A 17,047-nucleotide genomic window follows, 5' to 3' on the forward strand; every position below is an offset into this window, starting at 1 on the left:
AGTTTTCTTTTTGTATATTTGGGTCAATGAGAAAACAAACTAACCTGACTTTAAATCCACAGAGACTCAAGAGGAAGATGAGTTGAATGCTTCACCAAACCACTGCATTCATAGATTTATGCAAAAGGAGCCCCAACCAAGTAGTGCCATACTTTTCAGTATAACAGTCCTTTTTTATTATTAGTTATGTAACATTCTAATTTTCTCATCTATGTTTTAGGTTAACTAAAAACCATAATAATTTCTGATTATTCAAATAATCTTTTATCTGGGAGTTATCTTTTCAGAGTTGAATTATTGAAAGAAGCTCTATATAGTTGTAATTTGTTGTGATCAAACAGAATCAAGTTGAAGTTTGATGAAAACGACTACAGACCCTGAAGTCAACTCTTGAGTTGCCTTATTTGATGTCACCAGAAGTAAGATGTATCCTTATTTAAAAATGTTTAAGAACAAAATGGTGGAAAAAACATTTAAAGCAATGTATTCATTGCTTTAAATGTAAAGGAGCAGATTTTTAATTGTTTAAAAATGATTTTTTTTTTTATTTCTCAATCGAAACGTTAAAAACATATATCTCTAAGAAAAATATATGTCTAAATGCTTATTTTAAAAATATCTTCCTGAAGACTTTTGCTCTAGCCATACTTGTTTGCCCTTGTCACTCAGGTTTCTATATATATGTATATAGGAACCCTGGAAATATACTATATATATATATATATATATATATATATATATATATATATATATATATATATATATATGGAGGATTATATATATATTTCCGATATTCAATTTTTTTCTTGTGTACTGTAGTTTATTTATATTTGTTTGAATTAGATTTTTGTTTGCTCATAAATGAAGTTAATTAAAAATGAGGAAAAAATAAAGTTTTTTATTTAATAATAAAAAAACTATATATATATATTTTTTTATTAAATAAAGTTAATAAAAAATGAGGGAAAAAATACCTACGATGTCCTTGAGATCACCTGACAAAGATCGGTTAAGTTTAAGAAATATCGCGAGACCGCCGAACCTAAAACGAACCGACGAAGATAGCACGGAAACTCCCGAGCTTCCTACATGCTGTATCAACCCCCCTCCCCTCCTTTTTCAACATGGCTGCAGAGTCTTCTCCCAACTAACGCTCAGATTGGTGACTGTGTCGGTTTCTACCTTTCAGTGCCTCTTACCTTTTCGGTGTTCATCATCTTCACTCGGATGCAAAGCACGTCATCCGCCCCGCTGTTTGATTTCATTGAGTGGAGTAACCTTCGCCAATCACTCCCTGCACTGGGCCTCTTTTTTTTTTTTTTTATCTCCAAAACAACTAACAACAGTTTTCAGTGCAATGGTTTGAGTAAGCACAGTCAGTTGCCCTCTTCATGAACAATGTGTGAAAACTGCGCCGAGCTGGTGGAGGTTTTAAATGAATGTAAGTAGGAATCATTTTGTTTGTATTTTGCTGACTGAACTAGCTGGATGCTGTTAGCATTGTTAGCATGGTGGCTAGCTAAATATAACTTTGTTTTCTCGATTAGCTTGCCATTTTATGCATGCATATTAACCACTTCGACCTCAGCGTTGTGACATCCTGTGGACATATTTTGTAGTGGCTGACACTCGTGTTTTCACATCGGTCTGTCTCGGTTTGCTATGAATACCTTGAAGCCTTTCTTCCTTCCAAAATTGCAGTTAGTTTGGGGCCTGTCTGTCAAACACCACCCTAAAAACAAGCTCGTAAATACTCTCGAATCACTACGTGTGTGACATTACAGTAAACACTAAAGTGTTGTTGTCCCTTACGAACAAAGGTGAATTTAAGTGATACAAATATTGCTAGAAGACGGATTTACGAGTTAGCAAGCTGAGTTAGCAGCTTGAGCTAGCGAGCAGGCTGACTTTGTTTGATGTGTTTGTCAGGTCAGTCTGCTAGCTGTCCACTCCACTGCCATCCATTGTTTTGCGGACTGATGGGGTTGTTGTTCGGAACGGCATTAGATCTCTCTAAAATGTGATTGCACCAACAGCTACTGACAGTTAGACGTAAACAAACATTGCTTGTGTTTGTTTCGGAGAGTCCGTGAAATGTTCTGGGGAGCTAACGGCGACTAAGCTAGTCAAGAAATTTAACGGCTGCAATAAGGCGCAGACTTTTGTCATAAACACGTCGGTTGTCCTCCGTAATTTGGACAAAAAGGGTTACTTAGTTCTTTTATATTGTAGTTTTATTTCTTGACCGCTATGCCTTTGTTTTCTGGGCAACTCTGTTAGTTTATCTCATCCCAGATCTGGCTAATGTTAATTTAAGTCATGAATACATAATGCCTTTTATTGCTGACATGTAACTATCGGGTTTTTGCGCTTTAGGGATCCTCAGCCATTTTTTAATTTGCATAATGGTTTTGGAAACCGGTTTATATCATGAAGTGGTTGACAATTTGGGATTTTCCTGTCTGTGATGGAGGCTATTGTGTCTGCTGGTAGTGATTTAGGGAAATCTTCTCCCAGAGGCTCCTGTTTATTAAACCTGACCATGGAGAATTTAGTTCAGTTAATTTATATAGCGCCAATTCATAACAAGTCATCTCTAGGCACTTTGCAAAAAAGTAATTTCAGTTCAGTTATACACACATTCCAGTTGTTCTTACTTATCAGAAAGTTCATTTCCATATTCAAATCAGTTTAAAAAGTTTTCTGTCTAGGTAAATTATGTTTCTATTGCTGAGTATTTCAATTACAATTTGGATTTCCCATATTTTCATGGCTGTTTTCGTTCTTTTTCAGTCATCACAATGTCCCCAAAACTCTCTGTAGCAGGGCATGAAATGCAGGGAACTGAGAAATATATTATTTGCACACATGGCACTTGCAGTACAATGATTTACCCATTATTACATCAAAGCAGTTCTTTGCTACTGTGATATTGTACTCTTGTATATTGTGGTGAATGCACCAGCTGTTAAGTGTTATAGTGGAAACAATAAAGTTGCAGCTGTATAATAATAAATAAGTAAGTAAACATAGTAGTTTCAAGTTTGGAGTTACAAATGAACCAGCACATTTTTAAACATTCTTTATAAATCAAAGTGAATAGTACAATGAAAGTGATCATTATAAAAGCAAATTATAATGTTTTCCAATCCAATAATAGATTGGAAAACATATACTGGTATTTAATTATTTTGTTGCTGCGATACACCTTTAGGTTGACTTGTAAGTAGGTCTGCACTGTGTGTCGTCATCACAATATCAGTGAGTGCCACTATCCTGTGTTTTTTGGATACTTTTTTTGTTCCAACACACCTGAATCAAATGAAAGGTTAATGACCAGGTTTTTGCAAAATTGCTGACAAACCAAGGATGTAATTCAGCTTTTAGATTCAGGTGTGTCGGCGTAAAGATTCATTTAAATGCCACTACACACCTGTGTGTAATATTCATATAGCAAAGGACTGTTTGGATTGTAATGCATCTTGGCTAATATGTTCCAGGTATTATGATCTTTAGTTTTGCATGCTGATGTAGTATTTAGCCTGTTGAACATAGTTTCACAGTAGTGGATGTTCACTTTGCACACGGATGACGTTGCTGAAAATGCTAAATGTCACAGAGTGATGGAGGCACAGACTAAAAAGAGAGGAAATAAATATTCACTCCGTGCAATATGTCAGTTACAACATTGTCGAATATTGAGCAGCACTACTTGCTAGTAAGTATCATAAGATTTGTGATAAGTGCTGATCGATAATGTTTGCTTAACTCTAAACCTAATAGTATAGAGCATCAATAAATATATGGATATTTGAAAATACTCTTGAATGTAATTACTGTACACTGTTAAGCAGTACTGTTGTTTATTGTACCTTTTTTTAACACTGAATTAGCTCATTTTATGATGAGCCAATTATATTTTTAGAACAGTAGTTGATTTTGTGTGTTTCTGACTGCATGCAGTGAGAGTTACTGTTCCACAAAGACATTTTATAACAGTTGGAGCTGCTGTTTCTAACCTGCAGAAGGCAAATCTGAGCTTATTTCAACTTCAGATGATCAGATAAGTAGTTTTTGGAGCTGAGATAGAAACTTGACTTTTATTTTGGTGGTTATATTAGGCCATAAATCGGTGTAGAGTTTGCAAAGAAAAATAAACAGTGGGTTATAGGTATTAGTAGAGGCTGTGGTAGACTTTTTTTTAGTTTTTAAAGGTTTTGTTGGTTCTAGTTGCCTTTATTTGACAGTCAGACAGGAAATCAGGTTAAGAGAGAGAAAGGGAAGACATCCGCCAAAGGTCATTGGGCCGGGACTCAAACCCGCGACTGCTGAGTCAAGGACTAGTTAAAGCCTCTGTTTATGGGTCGCACGTTTCACATTTTTTTAACTGATGGAGTCAAAAAACTTCTTTCTATCTTACCCAAAATTACACAGTCAGCTGTCTTTAATTTGTATTCATTTCATCTAATATTCAACCAAAACAAGCCAAACAGAAAATCCACATCTTACATTCATACATCAAGTCATTGAATACATAGAATAATTAATTTCTAAGATAGTTAATTGTAGTTGCAGCCCTAAATCATTCTGTATTATTAGTCAGGATGGAACAAAAGATTCTGATTGACTTTTTGCCACCCTGTTAGTCTGTAAATGTAAATCTCCTCTGAATGTTTTGGCTTACTAAACAGCAGGTTTTACTACATCACACGGAGATACAGCGTATAATAACTGGACATACAGAACGGAGGGTGTTTCACAGTGGGGTGCCGTCAGCTGTGACCGCTCCGTCAACAAGACTGGCAGCTCCATATGCTGTGTCTGAAGGTGACCTATGACCTTAGATCTGCAGCAGCAGCATGTGTTTGTGAGAAATGGAACAGGAGAATCCAGTTTAACAACATGCAGGATTGTTGAATGCAGAGTTGCATGTGACTGTCGCTTCCCAACTTTACAACCTCCAATCTAAGTAACCTGCATAAATATTGTGATCAATATCCGTTTTTTTAGAACCAGCTTTCATACATCTGTGTGTTTAAATGAGAGATATTCTGATGGATTTACTCTCACAGTCTGTAAACAATGCTAACACAAAGCTTTGGAGATGTAAATCCAGCTTTGACGTGAAATAAAAGTGAAACTTTTCTCACTCGGTGCCTCATGTGAGCCAATCAGGCTTTGTGTGTTTGAGCCTAATAGATCAGAGCAAAAAACTAAAATAGATTTCTGCTAAAAAATGAGCAGCTTCTGATTTACAAATCACTTCTCTTTAATCAGTTTAGCTGATTTTGTGAAATAAATGGATTAGAAAGGGCGTGTAAGCAGTGCAGCTGTTGTATTTCTAAATACTTTTAATTTTTTGAGTTTGTTCTGACTTATTCAGGACTCTTTGTGGTTCAAGAAGCTGGAACAGAAGTTGAATGCGCTTTATTTGCTCTCATGTTCAGGAATCACAATACAGATGTAGTATACATGACAAATATACAACACTTTAACATAATGCATAAATATGTGTCGTTAGTCAGGTGATTTTAGGTTCTCATCTTGATTGGAGATGAACCAATCTGATATTAATCTCTGTATTGGCAGCAATGTTGGAAAATATCTAGATCGGCTATCCGAGACAATGTGCCTGATCCATAAGGGCATATCTATTCAGTATAAGTCTATGCTTTGAGCTCTGACTGGTGTGATGCTTTATTATTTTACATTATATTTATAATTCCCAATTGCACTCTCTGAACTATTTAAGATTTGTTGCAGTTTATTTATACACGTTTGATCAACATTGTCAACCGATTGTTTTTGCCAGTTTTTTTATCATTTATTTTACATCGGCTGTTTTACTCCCAGTTGCACTGACTGAACAAATTAAAGTTGTTTTTAAATGTTTGACCAAACTTGTGAAGCTATTGGTGTATTTAGGTAAAAAAAAAATGAAGAAGTAACCTGTTAAGTCAATTCAGCTCTGTTTTTCTGTATCGGATTGTATCGGCTGATACTAAATTTCACATATCTGTATCAGAAGTGAAAAAGTGGATCGGTGCATCTCTAATTGTGACCAATAAAAAGCTCTGTCAGTTATTTGCATTGATAGAATAGATGAAAAACATTTTTCATTGTTCTCCTCAAAATTTATTCCAACTCAGGAAGTGTCACTAAAATTAGGTTTAATTTGCTCCCAAATCCTTTCACAAATCAGTGCTTAAAGGCATCCTTACAGAGAGTTGAGGCTTTTTCTGTCTTAATCTCTTTATTCCCATTTTCAATGTGCAGTTTGAAGATGACGTCAGTACATTCTTCACTGGCAAATAGAGCCAATTTTTATCAGTGCAAACTCTTTGGATGTTTCTTTTCTACCTGAAACGAGTTCTTAGACTAGTTCCAGTACTTTCTAGTTGCATTTTTTATTGCAGTGTTGGTTTTTCATGTCCAATGTTTCAGAGCATCTGGACAAAAACATATAATTACTTCAGGGAAGCAAGTCTTGGAAAACTGTTCATGCTCAATGAACTTTCCAACATTTTGTCTAGGGCCAAGACTCTGATGCATTTATTTTGATGAATTAATTAAATAGTTAAAAATTTGAATATGTAAAAAAAATTTACATTTTTTTTTCTTTGTACATTACATTTTACGGGTGTTTTTAGTATGTCTTTAAATCTGACGCACAAGCAACATTCGCAAATAGCTTCACATGGTTTAAATTGTTTTTATAAAATTACATAAATCTTGTATTAATCAACTTTTATTTTCCAATTATTAATTGGTAATCCAATAAATAATAACAGATCAGCCCTACACTGTATTGATAAGTCAACCAGAAAGGGCTGAACTTTTCAAATGTTTACGTCAGAAGTATTTTTTTTAGGCTACAGATGCATCTTTGGTACAAATGATCGAGTGTACACTAAAAGAATGCTGTTTTATTTCATTTCAGGCAATAAAATGTGTAATTTGAAAAGGATTCTGCTTATTTGCATCTTTTAATGTATTTCTGACAAATTTTCCTCCAGTGTATTATAAGCCTGACGGGCCACCAGGCTTTACTTGTGCTCCCACCAGGCTAAGCATTGCTTGTTTATTTTAGTCTTTTTAAAATGTTTGCATTTTTTAAGACTTTATAGTTGGTGTTCAGGTATTAATCTTCCAATCTTTCAATAACACATAATTATCTTGTGATCAAATTTCCTGTCAACTTTAAACATTTTTTAACTCAAAAACACGACTGGCGGGTGGATGAATGACTACCCTGCCACCCAACCACCAGGCTTAGCTAGTTTTCTGGGGGAAACCTTGTCTAATGTTACTTTAAAAAAAGCTTAAGTGAAATATGAGAAGAATTAATTGTCCTAGACTAAATACATTCCAGCTGAATAGCATCTACTATGGTTTCACTAATACTTAAACATCTCAGAATGTGAATATTTAAGATGCCTTTATTGAGATCTGTAATTTCTCTGTGTATCCCTCCACTCCGTGCAACACCTGTTAGCCCGGTCCAGGAACTCCTAATGGAGGGCTTGAAATTCTTGAGCAGCATGTGTTGCGGTTCGTACGACGAGCTTCTGTTCTCACTTAGAGCTGGAAACGATCCCGCCTGTGGGACCAGAGTGCCGGGCCGAACCCTGCTGGTTCTGTTTCACATTGGGAGTCTTTGGTGGCAAATTGAGGACGATGATTCAGGGAGGTCACTTGACTCCGTCAGGCTGGGTGGGAGCTTTGTGGAGCTGCGTGGAGGCCAGAACAATGACTGTAATTTGAGAAGCAAGCCACTCTGGTGCCATTAAAAGCCATTGGTATGACTAGAACGTGATTTATTATTTTTTTTATTGACGAACAAGAACGTACAAAGATGAACAAAAAGTTTACGTCTTCATCTATGGATTTATTACAAATAGGCCTGTCGCAATAACCAATAAATCAATTAATTGCATGATGAATTAAAATGAGCTCAAAAGTTTATGTATGTGTGATTTATTGTTTTTCTCTTTCTACCAAAAACTGGGCGATAAAAGTGTTAAATCTGGTGTTTTGGTCTCAACTAATCTATTTTTCTGAAGGACAGTTTTGTTTAGAGAGACTTCATAATTCATTTTATTTGTTATTTTTGTTAATTTAATTTAGATATTTAAAGATGTCTTCTAGTTGCAGTCTAATGTTTATTACGGTAATCTTTGAGAATGTGTTCTTGCATAATTATGCCACTACCATTAGTTATCATTTATTGCAATAACTTCTGGGACAATTTATCATCCAGTTAAGTTAGTTATTTTGACTGGCCCAATAATAACAGCTAAAAATTAGTTTGCAGCTGAGTGAAGTTATTCTCCTCTGCCTGTTTAATTTTGTTAAGTTTAACCAAATTTACGGCTCACTACTCTAAAGAGACTTGCAATAAATGCAGGTCCAAGATTTCTGGGCTGTAAGGAAAGAATGTTTAACGTTACCTAAAAATCTCCACATCTGGCAGAAGAAACAGATGCCTAGAAGTGACATTAGTAAGAGATTTTATCTGTTCTGTGAAGGACTCAGATGTTTAGAGAACATTAGTGAGCAAAAAGCGTCTCGAGGGCCAAGAGACACAGCAGACGGGTCAGGGAATAAGTTGTATAAAAGTTTAAATTAGAGTTGGGTTATAATAATAATTATAATGAGTAATGATGCAGAAATCATAATTTTTTTTTATTTTTCCTCCCCTCCAGGGGGTCTTTTGTGGGCTCTAGTGTCCCTTATATGAAAGTAGGCTGACAGAAAAGGGGGAATGAGAGGGGGGAAGACAAGCGGCAAATGTCGCTGGGTCCGGGAATCGAACCCGCGACGGCCGCGTCGAGGACTCAAGGTCTCCAAACGTGGGTTGCGCTATCCCCCAGGCCACCATAGCACGCCCAGAAATCACAATTTTATGGTCTTTTCAATCTTGTATACTCTCTTTGACTTTCCGATGTCGATTTTTAGCAACTCAAGTCAACAAACGTTTTATAAATATGTTACACTGGTCAACAGTAAAAAAATCTGTCTGGGTTTTTTCAACTGTTTTAGGGTAATTTTGATGTGCTGAATCCAAAAATCACATTGGTTTTTTTCAACTTCCTGAACTACGGACGCAACATGAGCATCAAAATGCATGACTTGTCCTAACATATGGAACTGATAATGTCACAAAAATGTCATCAATTTAGTCAGAAGATCAGATTTCTCTAAATCAAATTAGAATAGAAACCTGACCTGATTTAGAAAAATGCCTGTCGTCTTTGGATTTAGCTGTGCAGAATATTCCTAATTCAGTTGGAAAAAAACCCAGACAACTTCCAAAAAATATTTTTTGTAACCCAGTGTTATTATTTTGATCTCTGTCCTCACTGAAATGGTCCTTTTTGGAGCCTTACAACAGTATTTCTGTGTAATGGGTTAGAGTGCAGGGTAAAAATTCTCCACCTTTTCACTTTTTAATAAAAGAGATGTCATAACATGCACACTGCTCTGTCTCTTTATGGTGTTTTTCTTTTATTGGCATTGCAGCATATAGATGGTAAAAACAAACTGAATATAATGTTTACATTTATACAACACTTGGGAGGACAGCAAGCTTTATTTGATTTTGTTTTGGGGTGTTTTCAGTAAAAAAAAAAAAAAACTAAAACAAGTGCTTTTTTTTAAGGTTTTTTCATTTGGTCTCTAAGTTGTGGTTTGTGTTTTTTCCTCAGTATCTGATGCAGACGGCAGTGAAGGAGGCTTCCAGCTGAAGAAGGAACATGCATTGCGAGTGCTGGGCTACATCAGCTCCTGGTCACAGAGGTCAGTCTTCTTACTGCTGACTGAATCCGATCGGTTCTGCAGGGAGGCTAACATAAAAAAAAGGGGGAAAAAGTGTTTTTAAAATGAAAAGAATGTAATTTTTTTAGGATGTTTTCTCTAAATAGAATAAATGTTTCATAGGAGCAAATCCTGTGTAACAGACACATTCCGCTTATCAAAATAAAAGCACTTCCTGTTCTGTTCATTAAAGTGACCTCTCCTACTGCTCTGCATGTCTGTTAATTTTTAAAGACATGCAGGGTTTCCTAAAAATATGCCTGTTTAAAAAACATCTGAGAAGTGTGCAGTTTGTGTACGTACACTGAGATTGATGAAATTGCCCAGTCTGTAGTTAGCATCACTAACTGTAACTGCAATCTTGTATCTTTGATAGATGGATAGATAAAAACTTCATTTCAGACTCTAGGTCCAACCAAAAAAAACAAAATAAGAAATAACCAGATATTCATATCCACAATCATGCAAAAATAAGATTTAATAATATTTAACATACCAGTTTCATCCAGAGCTGGAAGATTGTTTCCTTTTATGTTGTTCCTACTTTTTCTGACTTCATTTGCAAACACATTTTTATATTAAACAGCTAAATTTTAATGTTCTAAAAGAGTGAAGACAAATTGGATTACCAGTACCAGTCAAAATGAAAAATTTTTTTTTTTTCTTTCTGCTGTGTTGTTTCCAGGCAATGTCTGTGCTGCTTCAAAGAGTACAAGCATTTGGAGGTTTTTAATCAGCTGGTGTACGCCCTCATAAACCTGGTCATCACTCAGATCAACAGCCTGAGAAACCAGCTTTGCAGTGCCCAGAACCTCACGCACAAAGGGTCTGGGACCGAAGAGGGCAGGCCCGACTGGGCCGCAGGAGAGTCTGCACCCGGCTCGCTCCCCCAGCCGGCCTCCCCCGGGGAGGACGAACCCGTCAATGTGGAAAGGGACTCTGCTGAAGAGGATGCCAACATACCCGATCCAAACCAGAAGAAGACTCAGAGCCACGAGCAGGAAAAAATCTGGCCAGATGGAGCCCAAGCGAACCCACTGGGACCTCTGGATGGTGGCAGTGAGTCTCTGAATGGGGAGAACGCTGCTGGAGGCGGCGGCGACAACCTGGATCCCTTCAGCTCTTGGACCACAGAGGAGAAAGAAAAACTGCTGCTGTGTGCAGCCAAGATTTTTCAGATCCAGTTCCCTCTCTACACGGCCTACAAACACAACACGCACCCCACCATAGAGGTGAGAACAAAACCATAAACACAACGCGTGTTGGGATTTAATAAGAAATCCCTGATATTCTTCAGTTGACATGTAACTAACCCAAAAGTCCTACTGAGCTTCAACGTGTGGGAAGAAAACGATAAAGGAGATAGTCAGCATTTTGCTTTTAATATGGCCTCTCCAAATGAACATTGAAAGTATTTTGTAATGTAACTTAATTTTACTATGTTTTCCTTAACAAAACTCAACTCAACATAAACATGAAAAGCTAAAAACCAAACACTGACACACAGTCTTTGCTTCAAATAAAACAAAGTTCCTGATCATTAGAAAGTGAGTACAGGCTTTTACTTTGTGCAGGTTTTTTATGTTTCATACATTTTGGTGTTGAGCATTTTTAAAAGGAAGATTAAAATTTAGCATTCCTAAATCCCTTTAAAATAATTTAAAAGGAAGAGATTCTTAGTTTTGCGCATATTGTTTGAGTTCTTAAATAAATAAAACCCCATCTTGAACAACTAATTATGTTCTGTTAATCCACAGCAGTTTGTTTAATTTGTGATTTAAGTTGTATTTTTGTTGGCCAAAACTAGTTTATATTTATCTATTTAATATTTTCTTTGACGCACTAAACGTATTGTGTGATTTGTATGCATTTATATGTAAAATATGTTTCTTTCTTCTGGCGAGTGCTTATAAAGAAAATTTAAAAAAATCTTTGCTTTGTAGTTACACATTTGTTTGACCAAATAAAAAAAATGTTCTGTGAAATTGTTATTGAGGTATTTAAAATGTATATCATGCTATAATTTTTAGCAAGATCGCCCAGGCCATGTAAAAGAGTTTTTTAGATTACCTTTAGTATTTGCCACTCATGTTTTATTAACCTGCTGTTGCCATTCTTGTGTTTTTTAAAATTATTATAATTTTTTATTTATTTCCAGGACATATCCGCTCATGAAAGCAACATCCTGGGTTCCTTCTGCGACATGAATGTAAGAACCTTTGTTACTTTTTCTTCCTCAAAATTATACTACTACACCTATCAGTTAGTTCCTCATAAAGAACTTTAACCTCATCAAAACATAATTGATGGAAACTTCTGAAATAAGGGCACTTTGTGTTTTGTTCTGTTTGTGATTTATATATATATATATATTTTTTTTGCATGTTATATCTGTTATTCACTGTTGGGATGAATTTTATGGGTGCGGTTCATAAACTGAGCTGCAAATGGGAGATTTGTTTTGCTGTTTTAGCCAGAATTTCTAAACACCAGCTGGTATTCCAGGACCACACAGTTAATAAAAACGCAGCTGCTTCTATAAAATTTACATTTGGTCCAAAATGCTCATAATTTAAGTAGTTTAATACATGATGCTCACAAGTTAATACTTGGTGTAATTACTGTAAATATTTGTAACAAATATCACCAGTTTTGTTTGCATCCCATTCAGTTTTTTAAAGAGATGTCAGGTTTACTTCAAATCTACAAACAAGTTTTATTTTGTATTTTTCCACAAATTTGATCAACAGCAGCAGTCTCTTGTGTCATGCATATTTTTCATTCTGCGTTTGATTTAGACATTATACTACGAGGCACAGACTGTTAGTTTTCTGACGTTTGGCCAGAGAAACCTGAAACTCAAAGTACTGAATGTCCATATTTGGACATTGTCTAAAGTTTCGGCTTCCAGTTTGTTAACTCTGTTTTGTTTCATGAATCAGCAAGATTTAAATTTGTCCTGTAAGCTATTAATTCTACTATTTATGAAAAAGAGCCTTCCTGTTTTCTGTTTTGAGACATGTGACAGATATTTGTGTTTTCAGATGATCTAAAGATGTTTTTTCTACTTTGTGGATGAATTTATTGCGTAAAATCTGAATTCAAGATTATGCAATTAATTGTTCACTCTACCATTATCTATCTCTAATATAAATGTCCCTAAAAGGTTTTATTTAAATAGTCAGAACTGACTGACATCATAGTTTTCATTCTCATTTCTGTTGTTTTTGGGTCATTGAGTCGTCGAATATTTTGCTTTGTTTGGTTAACTTGCAGAAATTTCTTACCTTCCATTGTTTTGTCAGTGAAAACATAGCGCAGTAAGTGTAATGTAATCTCTGTGGTAACAAGGCTTCCTTGATGGTCCTCCTGTTGCTGCTTTGTTTCCATCTGGTCAGTATGTTGCAGGATCAGATTCAGGAGTTTTTTTCCACCCTTTACTGCACTAAATTATCTCGTGTGTATTTTTTCTTTTAGTTGTGGTTCTGTTCATTTAGCGTGACATGAAAGTAGTTCTGTGAACAAAACTTTTTGTTTCGAAACGACTATTGATCCTCAAACCTCCATTTCCTGTGTGAATATTCCTCAGCTTTTCTGAAAATAATGATCTAAAACAAACATGAGAACATTTTAAAGGTTCATAAAAAAGCCAAACTTTTATTATGTTTTTGACATTGGAGTTGGTTTAAGACTGTTGAAATCAACTTTGTTCTCAACACTTAGATTAGCATTTAGCTTCATCTTACATGTCAAGCTTATGTATATTAAAACAAAATGAGCATTTCAAGGAGAGTTTTCTACTCCGGGTTAGATATTATCTGCTTATAACTTTTTAACAAAACTTTGCTTCAGAAATCCTAGAATAACTATTTTCACTTTTGGTTAATTTCTGGATTTTTAAAAAAATGTTTTCTTAATGGAGAAAGGAATTGTTTTCAGAAATGGGTTTGAGCCAAAGCTGTACTTTTTTGTCATACTTATAGTAAACAAAATGTGTATTTTTAAGGCCAATTTAATTAGCTGGTCATTTTTGTTTATGTTAGGATGCAAAATGAACATATTATGACTCTACTTTGATTTTTAATTCAGGACGTGGAGGTGCCGCTTCACCTACTTCGCTACGTCTGTCTGTTTTGTGGGAAACACGGCCTCTCCCTGATGAAGGAATGCTTTGAGCTGGGCACACCAGAGAGCCTCCCCTTTCCCATCGCTCATGCCTTTATCACAATTGTCTCAAATGTGAGTCAGATGTTCTGTTAGTTACACTCTTACTCATATAGTGAGGAAAATACTCACTCTAAATAAAAAAAGCAGCCTTTTTTCTTTTATTCCATATTTTTTCCAACAAACTCCCATTTTCTCATACTATTACTAATTCTGTATGTGACATTATGAATAATTAGTATGTTTTTTTGTTTTTTTTAAATCCTCCCACAGATACGTATATGGTTGCACATTCCTGCAGTTATGCAGCACATCATACCCTTCCGCACCTATGTAATACGGTAAGTTACAAACATGCTGATTCACTTTCATTAGAAAATAAAAGCACACTGGACAGTTTTTGCATTTTTTTTAACAAGCTGTAGTTCCTTTTTGTTGGTTTAACATAAAACCTGTTTTCCCTACAGACTGAGATGTACTTAAATTATTTAAAAGATTCAAGTCCATCCATCCATCCATTTTCTAACACCCTTGTCCCTAGAGGTGCTGGTGCCCATCTCCAGCTAACGTTCCGGGCGAGAGGCGGGGTTCACCCTGGACAGGTCGCCAGTCTGTCGCAGGGCAACACAGAGACAGACAGGACAAACAACCATGCACTCACACACTCCAAGTCTTTTTGTTAATTTTAGTAAAGTTTATCTGTGGAGGTACCCAAGACCTTTTAGCTTCTTACAGTTGGTTGTTGGCGTAGTATTGTCTGCTGCTGTGTACGGTGGCTGACGGGTGCACATCTACAGCAAACTGCTAAACATGCAGCAAAAGAATGATACAAAGTCCAAAGCATAACAAACAAATGCAAGAGAAAAATGCTGCGAACAGAAAATGCTGAAATCACAACATGGATGCAAAAAAAAAATACAATCTACAAAACAAAAGCAAACTAAGATGCTCCAATCACAGGACATGGAAGAAAAAGGGAAAATACTGCACAGGGTAAAAACAGCAATTATGAAACACTGCAAACTCCAGACCACTAGGGGGAGTCGACCATATGGAGAAAGTCTCATAGTAAAGACAGGATATCATAATTTAATGGGATATCTAGAAGTAAATTGGAGGAAGAAAGAAAAGGCACGCTATTCCTCTTTTTTTTTTTACAAAATTATAAAACAGCAACACAGTTATGTGAGGTATATTACCAACTCCACACTCCCCCTAGTGGTCTGGAGCATTTCTGTTTTGTTGACCAAGTTTGCAGCGTTTCACACTTGCTGTTGTTTTTGCTATTTGCAGAATTTTCCCTTTTGCTTCCATTTGTTGAGGCTGCAGCTTTTTTTGTTTGCATTTATTTTGAGTATAGATTTTTGCTTCATCTTCTGTGATTGCTGAAATCTTACTTGATTTCAGCCTCTGTTTCAGCCAAATAACAAAAAGTTACTACTTAAATGATTGAGCTAAGATTACATTTGGCGTTAAGGTTTACTTATAGTGATGATGTACAACTTCATATCTTTTGGTATGTTCAGAAAATCAGTGAGTGAGTAATGCAGAATTATTTTTGGGCCTGAAATGTAAACTTAATAGGCCAGCATTCAACTGATACTCATTCAGGCTAAAAAACAGAGAGAGAAAAAATCACTGTATTGTCTCACTGTTTGCAAAAGAACAGATTTCCTTACTGGTCTGTTGAGCACTGAATGGTTGTAAGTCTAAATACATTAGCTGGTCAGTTACCCACCATACAGTAACCTGAGCATTTTGATGCTCAGGTTATTGGAGACCTTTTTGATGCTCTCAGGACCAGAACTAAGCTGCAAAGGCAACATTTAGATTTCATACCCTTTCCTAAAAACCCGAGACACTCAGGAACTGCTGACTCCTGTAAATCAAAACTGGAAATATGACTATGCAGCTTTCCCATAAAGGGCAATGATTACTTTCATTGAAAATAAGCATTTCCTTTCTTTATTATTTGATGCTATGTGAGTTAACACGTTTTTTTAAAGGTAATAGTTGTTGTAAGTCATTTTAAACGCTGTTGAATTACCCTGTTTTTTGCTGGTGCTTGCCTTCTCCAAAAATTAAGGAGCTGACCTTTTATCGAAACAACTGCTCTGGCCAGAATCTGTGTGATTTTGGCCGATCCGATTAGCGTCTCCATCAAACCTGATTTAGGAGTCCTGCTTATTGCACTTTCACATGATTTTAAATATCAACAGGTTTGCTCTCTGGAACAGATTTGAACTGATTTATAAAATGAGCACTGAGCTTTAACAACTGTTCCTCTGCGCCGTCTTTCTCTCTCAAATACCAGAGAGCCATAGGTTTGTTGCTAGGAAGAGTTTCTGTCACCATGACAACAGTTGCTGGGCTTTCAGCCAAGTTTTTTTTTTCTTTCCTGGCAGGCCTGATCATGTGACGCATATATACGTGCCTCTCCTGCATGTGACAGGGAAAATAATAAGACGGAAATGTTTTATGTGCCTCGTTTGATGAAGATGAGATGCTTTCAGTGAAACGGAAACAAAATGGCCGTCTAAACCAGCAACATGTGATTACCCTGGGACTGAAAGGGAGCGGCAAAAACTGGATGAATAAATGAAATAGCATTGCTGTTGTCTAATTCATAGACGCCACTATCATCATTCTTTATGGGTGCAGAATGTCGCTAAGAAGCAAAATAATTATTACATTTACATTATTGTTGGACTATTTATTTGGTTTTTATATATATAATGTTGTCTTTATAGAGCAACACAAATCTAACAAGTCCATGTTAGCTGGTTAATTATTTAGATTGGCTGCATTGGCTGTCCAATAGACAAACATGTTCTTAGCTTAGTTGCTAAGCTAATTAAAGAGTATTTTTAAAAGAGAACTTTTTATTAGAAATGTTATCTACATAGGAGTGATGGATGGTCCTTTTTTTAGTTTTTATGCCATGTGTGATTTTGCTTTTCATGACTATAGATGTTTCTAAACTGCAACATTGTTTGCTTGTCAGAAAGGAAGAAGTGTAGTAGCTTTTCAACCAGCAGATTGGGACTGTGCAGCAACAGGTGGGGAC

At 35.9% G+C, this 17,047-nt stretch overlaps 1 protein-coding gene across 5 annotated transcripts in view; it reads left to right on the forward strand.

Annotated features, from left to right (window-relative positions):
- The first annotated feature begins 1,088 nt into the window (after positions 1-1,088).
- The window catches only part of usp34 (ubiquitin specific peptidase 34), a 71,684-nt gene continuing 55,725 nt past the window's right edge, over positions 1,089-17,047 (forward strand). For 3 of the 5 annotated variants that reach the window (XM_032562150.1, XM_032562153.1, XM_032562154.1), the window contains exons 1-6: positions 1,090-1,441; positions 9,708-9,798; positions 10,502-11,048; positions 11,975-12,025; positions 13,906-14,055; positions 14,254-14,321. In XM_032562150.1, coding sequence (XP_032418041.1) covers positions 1,399-1,441; positions 9,708-9,798; positions 10,502-11,048; positions 11,975-12,025; positions 13,906-14,055; positions 14,254-14,321 — 950 coding nt within the window. In that variant the 5' untranslated portion in view covers positions 1,090-1,398. Of the gene's footprint in view, positions 1,442-9,707; positions 9,799-10,501; positions 11,049-11,974; positions 12,026-13,905; positions 14,056-14,253; positions 14,322-17,047 lie in introns of all 5 variants that reach the window. The other 2 variants (XM_032562152.1, XM_032562151.1) reach the window with 2 other exon arrangements.

The sequence above is a fragment of the Xiphophorus hellerii genome, chromosome 5 (assembly GCF_003331165.1).
Source record: "Xiphophorus hellerii strain 12219 chromosome 5, Xiphophorus_hellerii-4.1, whole genome shotgun sequence".
Taxonomy (NCBI): Eukaryota; Metazoa; Chordata; class Actinopteri; order Cyprinodontiformes; family Poeciliidae; genus Xiphophorus; species Xiphophorus hellerii.